At 37.9% G+C, this 18,334-nt stretch overlaps 1 protein-coding gene across 2 annotated transcripts; it reads left to right on the forward strand.

The window, feature by feature from the left end:
• The first annotated feature begins 53 nt into the window (after positions 1-53).
• LOC127959401 (WAS/WASL-interacting protein family member 1-like) lies at positions 54-15,618 on the forward strand. Of its 2 annotated transcripts, XM_052558566.1 has the most exons (10): positions 54-109; positions 390-463; positions 7,063-7,148; positions 7,565-7,694; positions 7,927-8,082; positions 8,330-9,082; positions 9,170-9,379; positions 13,664-13,777; positions 13,969-14,017; positions 14,208-15,618. In XM_052558566.1, exons 3-10 carry the CDS (start codon positions 7,098-7,100, stop codon positions 14,212-14,214), a joined length of 1,470 nt encoding a protein of 489 aa, XP_052414526.1. In that variant the 5' UTR covers positions 54-109; positions 390-463; positions 7,063-7,097; the 3' UTR covers positions 14,215-15,618. The 2 variants fall into 2 exon arrangements, with proteins under 2 accessions (XP_052414526.1, XP_052414527.1); XM_052558567.1 differs by lacking the exon at positions 54-109 and having other exon boundaries at positions 296-463; positions 13,969-15,618.
• Positions 15,619-18,334: the final 2,716 nt, after the last annotated feature.

The following is an 18,334-nucleotide window of genomic DNA, read 5'->3' on the forward strand; positions in this document are numbered from 1 at the left end:
ATGTTGAGCTCAGCTCGAGGCAGTCGCACACATCTGGAAACGTTGCATCACAGACGAATGTCCCGGATAAAGGGAACGAAGAGTCTGTTAGTGGAGGAAGAAAAACTGGGTAAAGAAATTAATTAGAAGATATCACGTCTTATTCAAGGCATTGAGCTGTACTTCCCTCATTTAAAGAGATGTGATACTGCTGAGACGTAGTGAATTCTTGCCTGCATTGTTTCAGTAGGCCGTCTGATACGATTTGAATGTTATTCCTGTGAATGTGATATGGGTTGTAGACAGCACGCGCTGGGCGGAAACAGTGGGGAGAAGTTATGTGTGTGTGTGTTTTCTGCCATGAAGGAGTGGCTCAAAACTTGTGTTCCTCTGTGTTTGTGTAACGTTAGATGCTTCATGATGATGATCGCTGCTGCATTTGGTTCGTAAGCGCAAGACGCAGAGAAAAAGACACAAATCACCGGTAAGTGTTTACGCAGCCTGTAGCTTTCTAAAATACCCGACTCAAGGATCCAATTTGTGACCAGATTTCCCGTTATTTATTTATTGCCGCAAACTTGTAACTATTATGTGAGTTAATCGTTTTTTGGATAAAGTGTTATGTTTAAAACTACTTTTTCATCCACTACAAAAGCGCAAACGGTGCCAACTTTCAGGGGAAGCAGAGGCTCCCCCACTTCCTTAGTTGCAGTTTGAGCGTGAATATGTGGCAGGGTAAATAAGTTAAAGTTTTTTTTTTCCAGTAGTTTAGAATTGCACCTAATTTTAAGTGACCACCCCTCAACTAAATCAAACTACTCATTGCCGTTGTCATGTCACAGTTATTTAAACAGCTGTAGTAGCAAGCGATTTCTGATTAATGAATGAATCATTCTTTGAGTCGGATCTTTTCATCTTTTCATACACCCGAGAACTGAATCGGATCGTTTGTCGAGTCAGTCAAATACAACCCCTCATTAAACCAATGTATTATCTAAAGGAGATGATATGTGAACCGAGTATATGTAAATTAATTTTAGGATTGTGTAGTGTCAATGCAAATTGTATTTAGGTAAATTACTTTTGTGAGATGAATCGTGGCTGACATTCTTATTTAAAAAACATAATCGAAATGAGCAATAAAACATTCATGACGAGCAATAAATGTGGCTTTCTAGAGACCACCCTTTGGCGCAGTTAAGGTATTACATAAAATAATTGATAGCTTTTTTTTAATGAACTGTTCAAAAGAACCGATTCGTGCAAATGAGTCTGACTAGTAGAAGCATGTGGTTCTAATTCACAGGCCGTGGGGTTTTACAGTGATAAACAATGCAAGTCATATGCTTTCCACTTCCTTTTATGTCTCAGTTTTTAAACTTTTAGTATTGTGGATTGAAGACCACATTATTTTGAGCTGTCAGTGTCACAAGCTATTTCAAACACATTGTTTTGTTCTGTTCATTCCTTTTTAAATGGGTTACCTTAAAAGCACATGGCTTAGTTGGCTTGGGATTGTATGGAAAATGCGAATCTTCTTTTTTGCATTAAATACTTTTATGAGACTGCTTATGTCAACGCCAGGTCCTCTTGATTTTTCATGTGGTTTTTACCAAGTGTGAAATGTAACACTATTAAGCAACTGTTTAATTAAATCACAGTGAGCTGTTGAGACTGTGAATATAGGCATGCAGTTTTTAGTGAGAACTTTATAAGGAACAAGTCGTTTTAGGCTGCATAATTTAGAGTTCTCTCTCTGCATTAACTTCCTCTCGGTGACAGAAGTATACTGTCATAGCTTCTACTTCTCTCTTGTCTGGTTTAGTGTTCTATTTGACCTGCGTTTCGAAGAGAGTCAGAAATCATGTGACGGTATTTGAGATCATCCATTAGATACAAGATTGCATGTAGCCAGAGGTGTCAACATAATGCTGAGTTTCAGAAAGGAAGTGGACAATAAAGACTGCCTACAAAGTGATGGAAAGACAGATGCTCACATTATGCAAGCTGAGCACTTGTAATGCACTTTTTTGCTTGTGATGTGGTATTATAAGCAAGCACTGCAAAGCGCTTTACGACTGGACATGACACTTTTAAATAAATGAACGTATGGTTCTTTGTGGGTGGCCCCTTCCTGTATGATTTTGCATGTATGATGTAGCAGGTTGTGGCTGAAGGGCTCCACTCATTTTTTATTTTTTTGTGTTAACATTATTTAGTGAAAGCTGGATATATTTACAATTTCATTGTTGACATTGGCCTTACTTTTGAATTCCATAAATTCTGGGTATTTGGTTACATCTCAGAGTGCAGTGGTACCCATCCATTTTTTTCCATTTTTATTTTTTCCATTAATTTTCCCATAGATATTCTTAAAATGTCTTCAGTAAAGCATTATAAGCCATGACTCAAACTAAGCAGCTATGAGATAAATCACAACATTACAAACTTTGATTTGAAGCAAAATTTTACTTGAAAATATTACTGAAAGTCAAAGTGACTGGTGGAGATTTCTTGAAAAATCTTTGATACACAATTATTATTATATAAGTTAAATATAAAAGTACTGACAGCTTACAAAACCAAATACCATTGATTTTCAGCCACATAGCTCACAGTAGTCCTGTCTTTAAAGGTTATTGTTCAACTGTGGAATAAATTAATATTTTTTTCCGATTTTTACTTCTGGAAGCTGACTGTTGCACTAGTTGTTCAGACAGCATGTAAATAATTGAAACTACCTGAAGGCTAATTTGGTATGGGTTCCTTTGGGATTTTACCATGGGTTTTTAGAGAAGCATTTTCATTTGTTCTACAGTATAAATCACACACATACATCAGATGTGAAAGTTGCAAGTTTCACTTACTATTTAGAACACACAGTATACAAATCAGGATGCAGGGTTGACTGTCGTGACTTCTACAGAGGTGAAATGCATTATGTGCTTGTATAAGACACTGGCACACTTAAACACACTTGGCATTTAGTAATTCCAAAAAGAACACAATGTCCAGCCAAAAGTCCCTGTTTTAGACATGATGACATTTCAGACTGCTGGATGTAAAGCACTGTCCGGACAGCGAGGGCAGCTGTAGAGTGTATATCCAGCATCACATTCTCCATAGTCCATCTCCGCAGTTCTCTCTCAAAACACTGGAATGTAAATATATAGTCCATATCCAGGAACTTTTACTGTGCACTACTTCTCTTGTGTCTTCTTCAACTCTCACACCCCTTTTTCGCATTTCTTATCCACTTTTTTGCGCTAATCATCACCTCTTGTTAGGTCATTTTTACATTGCTAGCATCATCACCAAACAGAACTGCAAAAATGTATAGGTGTGTAGCACAGACTGGTCTATATCTGACTTGAAGCAGTGCATTTTGATTTGAACACCTCTGTCGTTGGTTCAATGTTTGTTCGACAAAATAAGACGTCGTTAATACCATAACCCACGGTTGTTGGAGTTATAGCTTCTGCTAATTAATAATCTGATATTGCAATACATGTCAGAATGTTACAGATCATCTAAACATACAAGAAGAAGCCAATCATTTCTATTATCACAGATTTATGTGTGGAATTGAGGTACACTCTTAGATGCGGTTCATTGAGTCAACAGCTTTCTCTGCAACATAACTTCTCTCAGATGCTGTTGTATCAAACATGGCATCTGAGGTCTATTTCACTATTTTTGTTCTCAGTCTGTTTGCCTTTTGTGGATATTCATTGAACCTATGGTTTTGAGAAACAGCAAATCAATCAACTATGTTGTTATGACAGAATTTTGGTTTTAGGAAGTGCAACCCTGGTTGGTGATGCTCAAAACAGAACAATATTTTTAAGTGCCACACACAGTATTAATTTAAGCTTAAATAAACTACGGTGGCCGAGAAGTGCAAAACAAATCACAATTCTGAAAACACAACAACAATTCAGGAAACATTATAACAAGTCACAAAACACAACAAAAACGCACCCGCACCATTGGTTTGGGATTACTCACGCTGACTGGACGAGACATCTGTCAATCAAGGTATACAAGAAGAACCAGCCGAAGAACAGCAGAGTCATGGTAGAAAGTTCGAAGTTGGTAATAAAGTAGCTCAGTTTGAATGTATTGTATGAATTGCGCTTACTATGGTTTGTATGATTTGTTGTTTTGTTTTCTGACTTGACGTTGTGTTTTCGGACTTTTATAATGTTTTCCGAATTGTTGTTTTTTTATTGTTATTTAGTTTTTTAGATTTGCATTTGCATTTGTAATTTGTAATTTTTTTTTTCAGAATTGTGATTTGTTTTGCACTTCTAGGCCACGGTAAAAAAACAACAACATTATTTTCCATACACTGTACATTATTGTTTCTCCTTTATGTCCTGCCTTTCTGAAATGTTTATATATTTTTAAAGCTCATTGATCTGAAAATCGAGGTGTAAGGTGATTGGCCAGCTATCCAATGATTTGTGATTGGCCAAATGCCTCAATCTTGGGATGGAAATGTTAAGCCCCTTAACATGCCCTAACATCTGATGCCGTGTGTCCCAGGATCGACGAGACGAAACCAATAAAACTCACTACAAACGAGGCATTTGTTGCATCCAGTGCGGACATAATTACTGATTATAATGACTTATACTGTCTTTTTACGAGTTGCATTGTGTTTTGTGATGCATAAACATAAAGCCATCTCTGCTTTTGTAATCGGAGAAACGAGAAACAACAAGCTCTAACAGTTACTCTCAAAAACTCACGTTTGAATCATCAGTGGCAAATCCTTTACATATATGAAAACGTACTTACACACTGTGAATCAGACCGTCCTTGATAATTGCCCCACTTTTTAGAAACAGACACTGGCATTGTAAGCTGCTCTCACAGGAAACAGTCCTTGTCCTCTGCGAAATGTGCTGCACACATCTAAAAATTTTATGTTGAACTGTTCCAGAACAATCTTGTAAATTCGGCTTAACCACTGGTTTCTAGTTGTCTTTTTGGAAAGTCAAACAAAAAAATTTCGCTTACACAATGAAACACACAGGGTCTCCACGACATGGCACCTGCGTCAACGGTGAGAATAAAAGTTATGCCTTCTTTCTTTGCATAAACAGTTGGGCGGTGTTATGCAAATCTTCCCACACAGTGATGTAGATATGTGGGGGGCGTGTTAGAACAAGCCATTTTAGGAAGGCGTGGTTGACTCTTAACTTTTATAAAGAATATCTCTTTGGATTTGAAACTTTAGTCTTTGTAACTTTACAGACCTTCTTTATGCACCAAGAGCTTTTAACACTCCAAAGAGAAAGGACAAATTTAAATCACATCATATGACCCCTTTAAATAAACTTTTACTGCCAACTGAACCAACTGGCAGAGGCTCCAGTTTGGTTGTTTTACATGGCCCTTTTTCTCTTCACACCACAGCTATGCAAAATGAAGCATTTAAAATGCAGTGATGATTTGCCCCAAAAAATTGTGAACATTTCTAAAAATGTTTTTTGAAGTTATTATTACCAATGCACTTCTGGGATTTCAATGCAGTGTTTTGCAAATTTTTGGTTTTGTCGGCATAACTCTGAATAAACATACCTGATAGAGAGGGAGAGAGAATTAGAGAAGAGAGGAAGTGAAAGAAAGAGGCAGAAATGAAGTAGTGTGATGTGGCTGTCTGTAAGACGCCCTTGAGAGATCTTGATGATAAAAGAGCAGACAATTTAAAGTGCTTGTGAACTGTGTTTCCGTGTATTGACTTGTTCTCTTTGAGTCTCATCTGTGTTCCCACTTCTGATTTTAAACCTTTTGTTGTTTATTTGTCACCTTTGTCTGAATGATATTAACGCATGTGGATGTGTGTTTATCAAAGAGAGAATGAGAAGTGAGAGGTATATTGCTGTAGCTCTTCCTGTTTATGTTCTCTTCCGGATGTCAGCAGTGAGAGAGAGGCCTTTATAACACTTGAACTCAGAGAAAAATAAAGCTTGTAATTGTTGGCATTGCTGTATTATGAGTGTGTAAGGGAATATTATAAAAACTAGTCTATTACAGTAAGCTTTCTATATCTCAGAAATGACCTTCTTTTTTACGGCCTTTCCCACATGTCATGGCATGCATAATAAAGGTATCTTGGTATAGCACAATAGGATATTTCAAGACTGGCTACTTACTGTAAAACCAATTCAAAATGTTGCGGCTGTGCGAGACCACTTTAGTATGGCCATGTGGTGTGGTTAGATTAACACCTGTGATTGAGTGAATGCTTCAGGCCTGTTTTATAAAACCTGAAAAGTGTGATGTTGTTTCAGATGGTGCTATTCATGCTACATTTGGGTTTCCTGTTAGTGGTGTTCGAGCACCACTACTATGATTACAAGGTCAAAGATAATGGGCTCAATGACAATTAAATGAGAATAAATGTCTTAGAAATGTACACTTTGTATTCACGCTGGTTTCATATGGTTTTAAAAAACCTTTGTCATTTTTAAAACATTAAATTTGAATGTTTAAATTGAATAACTGTAAAATTGCTATATGCTGTTAATAAACATTTTCCTTACACTTACAATACATGTATGTGTATGAATCTTAATAATGGATTAATGGATATGAGCAGCAATGTTATGAAACTCCTGCCACGCAGTCAAACGCTCATGTGACGCAACGTCAGAGTCACATTATAGGCTACATGTGTGGTGTGCTTGAGCAGTGAATACCCCTGAGGCTTGTTTCAAGTTGCAAACATTATATATATAATGTCTAATATATATATATATATATAAAATCTATATTTTTTTAAAAGTATTTTGAAAGTAACATCAGAAATTATTAATAATGAATCGGTTCATAAATGTTTACAAATATTAATAAGCAGTAAATATGTTCTGTTAAAATATTATGTTTTTCTAAGAAATTTTATAGAAGATTATATCAAGAATTCGAGAACTATTTTTGCATTTTTTGCAAGTAACCGTTCAGAACTCCCTAGAAACTACATAACAGCACTCTGGAAACCACTCAACATTGTGGCAACAAGCAACACTATTTCTTTTTGAAAATATAAAATATATGACATTTTCTGTTTGTCAGGTCTCAGTGAGAGGAGGTGACAACTAGGAGAAAAAATGCCGGTACCTCCTCCGCCTCCCCCTCCCCCACCCCCCACCTTATCTCAGGTATACGCACTCACACACATACACTAAATACACTACACAACTGAGATAGAGAAAAACTGTCCATTTTACATTAAATGATCACACACTACCATTGTCGCACACAGTAACCTCACACAGAAACAAGCACCATATTGCTATGAGAGGCATGACAAATGAAAACAACATGTGTTCTAAAATTGGCTCAAAATCTCAAGCATGATGGACTGGATGAAATAACAGTCTGAAGCTAAAAAACCTTGAGACTGGGCCCATCATACACTATGTGATATTCTGTCAAATCTATTAACTTGCCTGCCCAAAATCTTCAGACTGGCTTCGACTTTTGCCAACTGTTGTCAACTCTTCTAGACTGCAAATTGGGGCACCAGTGCTTGAATGATTTCTACGGAAAATATCTGTGCTTCTGTTTCTCACAGGCAAACACAGAGAAGCCTGTCTTGAACAAATCAGAGCAGCAGGGCAGGAATGCTCTGCTGTCAGACATCAGCAAAGGAGCAAGGCTAAAGAAGGCGGTTACTAATGACCGTAGCGCCCCCATACTTGACAGTAAGAACCAGCATCTTATGGAGTTATACTAGCAATAATGTTTGTCTATGCACCAAAACAGACAGATTTTAATTATATAGGGCACATATATTTAAATAGGTTTTCTTTTATGCTACTATACTTTCAAAACTCTTCTGTGTTAATGATTTTTGCATGTAAAATGAGTAGCAACATTATTGGTTGCGGGTTTGCTATCCAGTCCAAAATATTAAATACATGTTTGCTTTGACAGAACCCAAAGGTGGTGCTGGAGGTGGAGGAGGAGGCGGGCCTGGAGGAGGAGGTGGAGGAGGAGGAGGGGGAGGGTTTGGAGGTGGAGGTGGATCACCAGCTGGTCTGGGTGGGCTCTTCCAGGGTGGCATGCCAAAGCTGCGCTCCACTCGAGATGGTAAGGACGCATACATGTATGTCAAACATACTACTAAAGCTTGCTACACACTACTACTGTTTACTGACAGATTCCAACTCATTCATTCAACAAGGATTTATGAGTATAACATTTTTTGGCCAGTCCCAATGATGTACCTTCAATCATAAAATGTAATATTTTGTTTTGAAAACTGAGAAATGATTTAAATAAAGTCCTTGCATTTGTTGGATTATCACTTTATATGAGATTATTTGCTCTCTTTCAGACTCTAGTAGTGTCAGACCTCCAGTTCTGCCACCTGGTGCTCGTAGCTCTGGTCCACGGCCCTTTGGAGGAGGATCTGGCTCCGCCCCTCGTCCACCTCTGCAGCGCAGTGAATCCGTTGACCCCCCTCGCCCACGAATGACCCCACCACGTCCTGAAACACCTGGAGGACCTCCTCCACCTCTTCCAAGTGCCCCACGGCCCTTTCAGAGTGGGGCACAGAGCAGGGGACCACCCTCACTTCCAGGGACTCCTCGTCTTGGTTCTGCACCAACCCCTCCACCTCCAAACCCCCCTGGACGACAGCCTGCACCTCCACCGATGCCAGCTGTATTTGGTCGTCCTCCTTCCATTCCTTCGCCCTCAGCTGGTCACGCTGGGCGGCCTCCTCCTCCCCCTGCACCTGGTCGAGGCGATGACCGTCCTCCACCTGTTCCCCCCGCTATCCGTACTTCTTTGCCACTCACAAGGGACAGCCCGCCCCCTCCACCTCCACCATCAGTGAGCAGTAAACCAACCCCTCCTCCAGCTCCTGCTCCTGCCTCTCTGCGGCCACCTGTTAGTGCAGCACCTCCTCTGCCGCCCGGACGCCCAAGCCCATCTACTCCTGAGGAGCATACGCCACGCCTTCCTGAACGGAACCTGTCACTTGGCTCGCATCCTCCTGCCCCTCCACCTGGGCGATCTGGACCACTTCCTCCACCTCCCTCTGAGAGACCGCCCGCATTGGGTCGGAATGCAGGTGGAAGAACAGGTAGAGGGGGAGTTGCGGGTTCTTGCAGGATAATCTGAAATTCACCTGTTTGAATATTATATTATGCCTTTGTCTATTTGTCCACAGGTCCTCTTCCACCTCCACCTCCTTCTGGCCGTCCTGGAGGAGGAAGTGTGAGGTCATCACCAGCCCCTCCTCCACCGAACAGACCAGGTGTGGAGCCTCATCGTGGTGGCAATAGACCACCTCTCCCACCAGACAGACCCTCTTCTGGACCTCTGCCCCCTCCTCCCCCAACTATGGGCAATGGATACCACAATCAGGGACATCATATAGGTATTGTGACTTTCCTACATGCTTTTTCAAGAGTCTTGTAGAATTTATGAAGAATAAATGTATTTCGTTGTTTTGGATTGGTGCATTTCACCAGAAGGTAAAGGTACACTATACCCATTTACAGAACTGCTTACATGTTATCTGGATTACGTAATCAGATTCCAAAAATTAAGTACATGTAATTTGATTAGATTACATTTTAAAATACTCGTAATCAGATTACAGTTACTTTTTAATTGATTACATGATTATATATTATTCATACAATGGCAATAAATTATTCATACATTATTGATTCTCGCTAATTCCTTTTTTTATCTTTCTAAAATAGCCTACCGCTTATACAGGTGCTGGTCATATAATAAGAATATCATCAAAAAGTTTATTTATTTCACTAATTCCATTCAAAAAGTAAAACTTGTATATTATATTTATTCATTACACACAGGCTGATATATTTCAAATGTTTATTTCTTTTAATTTTGATGTTTATAACTGACAACTAAGGAAAATTCCAAATTCAGTATCTCAGAAAATTTGAATATTTGTGAAAAGGTTCAATATTGAAGACACCTGGTACCACACTCTAATCAGCTAATTGACTCAAAACACCTGCAAAGCCTTTAAATGGTCTCTCAGTCTAGTTGAATTGTCAGTTGACCTAAAGACCATTGACACCCTTGCACAAGGAGGGCAAGACACAAAAGGTAATTGCAAAAGAGCCTGGATGTTAACAGAGCTCTATGTCCAAGCACATTAATAGAGAGGCGAAGGGAAGGAAAAGATGTGATAGAAAAAAAGTGTACAAGCAATAGGGATAACCGCACCCTGGAGAGGATTGTGAAACAAAACCCATTCAAAAATGTGGGGGAGATTCACAAAGAGTGGACTGCAGCTGGAGTCAGTGCTTCAAGGACCACTACGCACAGACGTATGCAAGACATGGGTTTCAGCTGTCGCATTCCTTGTGTCAATCCACTCCTGAACAACAGACAGTATCAGAAGCGTCTCACTTCAAAAAGGACTGGACTGCTGCTGAGTAGTCTAAAGTTATGTGCTCTGATGAAAGTAAATTTTACATTTCCTTTGGATATCAGGGACCCAGAGTCTAGATGAAGAGAGGAGAGGCACACAATCCACGTTGCTTGAGGTCCAGTGTAAAGTTTCCACAGTCAGTGATGGTTTGGGGTGCTATGTCATCTGCTGGTGTTGGTCCACTGTGTTTTCTGAGGTCCAAGGTCAACACATCCATATACCAGGAAGTTTCAGAGCACTTCATGCTTCCTGCTGCTGACCAACTTTATGGAGATGCAGATTTAATTTTCCAACAGGACTTGGCCCCACCAAACAGTGCCAAAGCTACCATTACCTGGTTTAAGGACCATGGTATCCCTGTTCTTAATTGGCCAGCAAACCCGCCTGACCTTAACCCCATAGAAAATCTATGGGGTATTGGGAACAGGAAGATGCGATATGCCAGACTCAAGAATGCAGAAGAGCTGAAGGCCACTATCAGAGCAACCTGGGCTCTCATAACACCTGAGCAGTGCAACAGACTGATCGACACCATGCCACGCTGCATTGCTGCGGTAATTCAGGCAAAATGAGCCCCAACTAAGTATTGAGTGCTGTTGTACGTGCTCATACTTTTCATTTTTATACTTTTTAGTCGGCCAAGGTTTCTAAAAATCCTGTCTTTGTATTGGTCTTAATTTATATTCTAATTTTGTGAGATACTGAATTTGAGATTTTCCTTAGTTGTCAGCTATAATTATCAAAATTAAAAGAATAAAAACATTTGAAATATATTAGTCTGTGTGTAATGAATGAATATAATATACAAGTTTCACTTTTTGAATGGAATTAATCAACTTTTTGATGAAATTCTAATTATGTGACCAGCACCTGTATACATTCAGAAAGTCTTCCAGTTTTGTGGACATTCACACAAAGAATGCACAATTTAAAAATGCACAAATTCACATTATTTCTTATTTACAAGTAATAAAGGCATTCCCAAACATTTTTTGTCATCTGAACATCTTTCAAGCAAATTATGTACCAAGAAAATACCATGAGATTTTAAATAAATGTATATAAAGAAAACGTATCACATTTGCGCGTTCATGGCTTTAGTAGGTGATTTATTTTGATGTTATTTTAAAATTAATAATTTTAATTTGACATTTTAATGAGGTAATTAGCTTTTCATCAAACTCTCAAACTTCCAGAAGTTAATTTATGAACTCCAGTTTGGGAAACCTTGACGTAACGCAATGATTAATGTACTTCATGTTGTTAATTACAAAACGTGGAATATATTCTTACTCTTTGTATTTGTATATAGTACAAGATTGTTCTATTAAAATCAATGTGGTAATAGAGTTAGGTCTATAAAAAAAAACTCCCCTTTCAATTCACCAACAACTCCACTGCACGATAAGCAAATCCCAGCCAGGTCCGACACTTTTTGGAGTCTCCTTGAAATATTTCAATTGTGGTCAGTGCTATTTGCAGCGCGTTTGTTAATTTGCATGTGTTGTGAGGATATGCAGCGCATTTCGTTAATGCATTTGTTGTGATGATTTTCAGCGTTTCTGAATTTGCATGTGTTGTGAGGATTTGCAGCGCGTTTCGTTATATGCATGTGTGGTGAGGATTTGCAACACTTGTGTTGTCAAACTGATGATGTTTTTTTTTTTTTTTTCTGGTGTTTTTTACATTTGCATGCGTTTTCTTAAATTGAAGCGTGTTGAGCTCTCTCAGCCACCGTAGTAGTTAATGGATTATGTTACTAACCACAATTTTTGGCATGTATTTTGGATTAAGTAAGAGACTACAATTTCTAAGTAATCTATCCAGCTCTGCCCATTTGCTTTATGAACATTTAATCTCAAAACAGTTGTCATTTATAAGGAACTGGTTGTTCCTTTGCTGCTATAACAGTTTCTGCTCTTCAGGGATGGGTGGCCAATAGATGTTGGAAAATGGTGGTTGTGAGAATTTGTTCCCATTCAGACATTACAGCATCAGGGATAGTGTTGGATATTGGGCATTGGAGTCTGGTTTGCAGGTCATGTTTCATTTCGTCCCAATGCTGTTGAGATCTGGATTTGTGCAGGCTAGTCTGATTCTTCCACACTCAGTAGACTCAGACCATTTTACTGGCGGCATCATAAGCCAGTGTCATACTTGGGAGACTGCATGGCTGTATGATGGACTTTTATGTACCTTTTAGCAGTGCAGCAAGGTGTGGCTGAAATTGATAAATAGTTTAATTATAAGAGGGCACATACTTTTGGCAATGCAACATCATAGACAAATATTGCTATCTTGTGGATAAATTGAGTAATACAGAGTTACAGTTAGTAAATCTGGCTATGTTTATTATGAAATGTATGTCACAAGATACCAGAGCTGTGATTATCTCATAAGCCTCTGTACATGTGCAGTATTGCATGTATGATGATGAAATTGAAGTCATGCGCACTGTACACATACCCTAAAGTATGCATAAAAGTATATTTTAGGGCTGAACTAACCAAGAACCTGATCGGTTTAGAACAGTAGTCTCATCGGTAAAAGAGTGTGTATTGAAATACTTGAATGGAAAAATAAATGAAAGGGCTTTTACATTAATAGTTCACATTACTGCTTCAAAACTTGAAGAATGCATTCCCCATATACTTCTATTGTAAGTTCATTACTGTAAACATTTTTTGTTTGTTTGTATGTTTGTTTGTTTTTGCTGGTGAACCCAACTGAGGGCAAGTCAAATAGTTTTGGTTTGGGGGGTTATAGATGGCATTTCACATAATCAACAGAAGAATTTAGGCCACAGGGGGCAGCTGTGGCCTAATGGTTAGAGAGCCAGACTAGTTACCTGAAGGTCACCGGTTCGAGTCTCTGTGTTGTAGGTGGGAGGGAGTGAATGAACAGTGCTCTCTTCCACCCTCAATACCGATGGCTGAAGGGCCCTTGAGTAAGGCAGTGAACCCCCAGTTGCTCCCCGGACGCTGGATCTATAGCTGCCCACTGCTCCGGCAGTGTGTTCACAGTGTGTTCACTTCTCACTGCTGTGTGTGTGTACTTGGATGGGTTAAATGCAGAGCACCAATTCCGAGTATGGGTTACCATACTTGGCAAATGTTACGACTTTCACTTTCACTTCTAACATGTATTGACCATTTGATGAACTCCTATTGATCTGTAAATAGCAGCTTAGATTTGTATGCAGCTTGTGCTACAGATTACTGATGTGTGCATTTGAATTGTTTCTCCAAGATGAGTGGGAATCACGATTCACGTTTCGACCTGTATCGGATCTTCCACCACCAGAGCCCTACATTCCCTGTCAGAAGACCTATCCTAGCAAAATGGCCAGGAACGAAAGCCGAGGTAACCAATCACAGCTGTTTTCTCTTATCTTATCCGTTTTTGTTGCTATGCACATAGGCAAAACTGAACTAGCAGCTGTTGCTTTCACATGCCAATGAATACTTCAAATAACATTCAGTGCTTTCAGCCTAATCATGGTCTTACCCATTTGTTCATGTGTCTCTGTGTTTGTATATTTCTGTCTGCTTCAGGTTCAGGAAAGAAAGAGCGAGGTGCACCTCCCCTGCCTCCCATACCTAGGTGAAAGAAACTGCTGTCTCAGGCCCTAACAATCCTTCCCCTACCCAATTCTCTTATTTTCCCTAGTTTTGTCTGTTCCTGATCTTTTCTGCCAGAGTCATTCATTAAAAAATGTATAAAAGAACTATAAAAATAACAACATAGTACAGACAACATAGCTTTTATAATATTTTGTTTTTGTCTGCTTTAGAGATTAATACATGATGGCTATTATGACTATGTCGAGTGATGAGCTCTACAGTGATACTACAGCTAAATTTGACTTTATTTTTAAGTGTTTTCTGAGTATGATGTGTTATTGCAGCAGTTCATTGGCCTTCAGGAAAGTGTGAATGTTTTGGCTTATTGGCGGTCATTGACACATACAGACAATTGTCCTTGTCTCATACAGAATATATTACTGCTTAATCAGGGCCGCCATTCCTTTAGATAATGGTGCAGCCATTTATAGAGCCACATAGGGCATCAGTGTTTGTTAGACAGTCCTTCATGTAATTCTATTTTGAGAAGGAGTGCAACAGTTTCATTAAAGCATTTTGGTGGGTTTTAGCGCCCCCTACCTTCCTGTCTTCATACAACACGGTAGTTATACAGCATTGTCATTCAAGCCCTCAAATGTAAAATGTCAGGTAGCTAGAACAATATCAGACTGAAAAAGACACGTTGAACATTAAAGGAGTATGTGTTTGCTTTAGTACCTGTATGTGTGTATGTGCTGATAATGGCCAGAATGATATACAGAATGCTACAATCTCTCCAGGAAGCAGAGTTTGTACATACTCTGTGTTGCAGATTGATTTGTTCACATATGCAGTACCTGATGTGAAAATAACAAGGACTGAGTTTATGGGAAAATGTAGAAAGTTAAATGAAAGATGATTTGCCATAAAATCCTACACATGTGGGTTTCTGTGTATTATGAGATTGTATCTGTGTTGATGTTATCCAAAAAGCCAAAAATAAGAAGTGTTACATTTTATGATATATGTATGTATGCACTTGCTTGTTTTGTTGATGATTGCTCAGTATTATGTCGCTTATGGATATTTCTCAGATGTGTGCTGTTATATTTGCCTTAAGCACTTGACTAAAAGTATATTCAGTAAGTGTATCATACCTTGAATTAGTTTTCTTCATTTATACTTTGAAAGAATCAAGAAGCCAAGCAATGGCTTGGTTTATGCTGCCTTTTGTTTGTTTACATAAAGAGATTAATTACAAAGGCCTTTTAATAATACATTTAAAAAGCAAAATTAAAGTGATATATGTGATGTAGCATAACATCTGAGGCATCTTGAATTGTATTAGTGAGGAGAGAAATGATTGCACAGCCAAAAAGAAACAATATTTGCCACCAACATTAATAGTAATACTGGAGGCCTCTGATTTATGTTCTGTTTGCACACGTCAATGACAATGTTTTGTGTGTCCCAATTCTTAATGTGGTACTTTAGATGTTTTCTTTGTGCATGTAAATGCAAATTTCAGTTTCATACAACATATTATGTTGTTTCATTTGTGTATTTACTTTATAACAGTATTTTGCTATTCTGGTGTGCCAAATATGTTGTTTTCTAAATAAATATGCAAGTGAAGCTGGATTTTGCCTTTCATTAAGAAAATAATGCATTTCGGTATGCAGTACTTTTTAAGCTCTTCTTATACTTTCGGTAGGCAATTTTTCAAATGTATTTTGTAAGCATATTCTTTGTAATTTCAGTGCATTTTTTTTTTTTTAAGCATGCATGTGTCATGTGTTTTTCTTTTACAGCAATATATTCATCGACAAGAGTCACATATCTTGTTATTTTCGCAAGGTATGACTGAAACGTTTGTAGTACAGATGACAAATGTTGCTGATTTAACTGCATTAAATCAAATCAAATCTGCATTATCATAAGAAATAACATGCCAGACCTCAGGTGACGCAGCTGCAGGACGTGAGCTTTAAGTGTGTGTGGGTCAATGTGTGTAAGAACTTATACCATTTGCTTATTGACTTAATCAAAATCTTCTCTTCTCTTCTCTTCTCTTCTCTTCTCTTCTCTTCTCTTCTCTTCTCTTCTCTTCTCTTCTCTTCTCTTCTCTTCTCTTCTCTTCTCTTCTCTTCTCTTCTCTTCTCTACCTTTTGGTTCACCTACATTTATATTATATTTGGTTCTGTTCACTTCTTTTATTTTCTTTCTTTCTATTCTGTATAGGTTCTCTTCTCACCTCTTGTCTCAGCTGGTTCACTTCTGATTATTCTATTCTATTTTGTTTTCATATCATTATCTATTATTACATATTTTATAATTGTATATGCTGTCTATTCTATTTAGTTCTTGTTAATTTAGGTTTTCTTTTCTTGTCTTATTTCTGGTTCATTTCTGGCTTTTCTCTTCTTATGCCTTTTCTGGTTTACTTCATTTTTATTCTATTCTTTTTTGTTCACTTTTGTCTATTTAGTTTACTCCTGCTTCTATTCTGTTCCATTCCGTTCTTCTGTCATTTCTATTCTATTTTATTCAGGTGCTTTTCTATTCTTCTGGTTTACTTAAGGTTTTATTATATTCTTTTTTTGTTCAATTCTGTTTAGTTAACATTATGTTCTGTTCACTTATTTTCTATTCTATTCACTTTTATTATCTTTTCTATTCAGGTTCGTTTCTGTCTGGTCTGGTTCACTTTTCTGTTCTGTTCCTTTCTTCTGTCGTATTTCTTCTGTTCTATTATTCTGTAGTCTATGTTTTCTTCTGTCTATTATATTCTAGATTAGACTAGTCTGTTCAGATTCTCTTCAGTCTTGTCTTATTTCTGTTTCTATTCGGTTTACTTATTCTATTCATTCTATTTTATTCTATTATATACTATTTTATTCTGGTTTTTAGGTATAATTTGTATGTACTCTATTTGAAAGGGAGAGATCTGGCTTTGTAAGACCTGGCTGGCTTAATATGCATGTGTAACCATGGAAAACATATATAAGAATATTAAGAGGATTAGAAATCAATGGTTCTACAGAGAAATATCAGTAATACACATCTACACACAAATCAATACACATAAATCACATCTCTTGTGGATGGATCTTTTGACTAGCAACTACCCTGAATACACTAACACTAAAAAAACACTCAGAAGACCTTAGCAGCTGTAAAAGCAATGTCCTGGCAACCAGAAAATTGTTCTAACATATATTTCTTCAATATAGTATGTTTTTTGTCTCTCATGCAGCTACTAGCATGCGTGTTAATAATGTTGTGGAAGTTTGTTCTGAAGCAGGGGGATGTATTTGGCCAAAATCTCACCGTAATTTTACTTTATGGATCTTTTTACAGTACCTACATGTGGACAGGCAACGAATCATCACACACATTACATTTACATTACATTTAGTCATTTAGCTTTTATCCAAAGCGACTTACAAATGAGGACAATGGAATCAAACAAAAATCAACCAAAGAGCAATGATATACAAGTGCTATAACAAGTTTAGCTTAACGCAGTATACATAGATTGCTAAATAATATAATGAATAAAAAGAAAACCAGTAGAATAGAAAAAGAATAGAGCAAGCTAGTGTTAGAGGTCTTTTTTTGGTGCTTTTGTCAATTGTATAATAAATGAAAAGAAAACAGATTGAATACAAAAAGATTAGAAAGCTATTTAGATATTTTTTACTTTTTATTATTTAAAGAACAGAATTAGAATATAGAGTGCTAAAGTTAGAGAGTTAAATAAAGATGGAAGAGATGTGTTTTAAGCCGATTCTTAAAGATGGCTAAGGACTCAGCTGCTCTGATTGAGTTGGACAGATCATTCCACCAGGAGGGAATGTTTAATTTAACATTTAATTTAAAAGTCTGTAAAAGTGACTTTGTGCTTCTTTGGAATGGCACAATCATGTGACGTTCACTTGCAGAACGCAAGCTTCTAGGGGGCACATAAGTCTGAAGTAATAAATTTAGGTATATTGGTACAGAGCCAGTGGTGGTTTTGTAACAAACATCAATGCCTTGAAACTATTGGTAGCCAGTGCAAATTGATAAACAGAGGTGTGCATTCTTTTGGGCTCTCTGCTAAAACATTTTAATATGGCACACCAGTAAGCACGTGAGAGGATCCTCTGCTGCACTTGTGACAGAATCCCCTTTGTGGTGGACATGACAGACATCAGAGTGATTGTGTTGGTCATGTCAGAAAACCTCTGGAAAGCTCTGCAACTGGAGCTGCTTTGACACAGAGCTGTGGAACCACGTGGAACTGGTCCTGGGGTTGCAGAAGAAGGAACCTTGGTTAAAAGTAAATGCAAGACTGCCTCATAGAAGTGGATTT

This window comes from Carassius gibelio, chromosome B6 (assembly GCF_023724105.1).
Source record: "Carassius gibelio isolate Cgi1373 ecotype wild population from Czech Republic chromosome B6, carGib1.2-hapl.c, whole genome shotgun sequence".
In the NCBI taxonomy this organism is placed as follows: Eukaryota; Metazoa; Chordata; class Actinopteri; order Cypriniformes; family Cyprinidae; genus Carassius; species Carassius gibelio.

Bases quoted from the DNA above. Each gene is read 5' to 3' on its own strand.
- LOC127959401 (XM_052558566.1), top strand. From the start codon at position 7,098: ATGCCGGTACCTCCTCCGCCTCCCCCTCCCCCACCCCCCACCTTATCT. The intron at 8,083-8,329 runs GTAAGGACGCAT...GCTCTCTTTCAG, and splicing joins GCTGCGCTCCACTCGAGATG to ACTCTAGTAGTGTCAGACCT. The intron at 9,083-9,169 runs GTAGAGGGGGAG...ATTTGTCCACAG, and splicing joins GAATGCAGGTGGAAGAACAG to GTCCTCTTCCACCTCCACCT.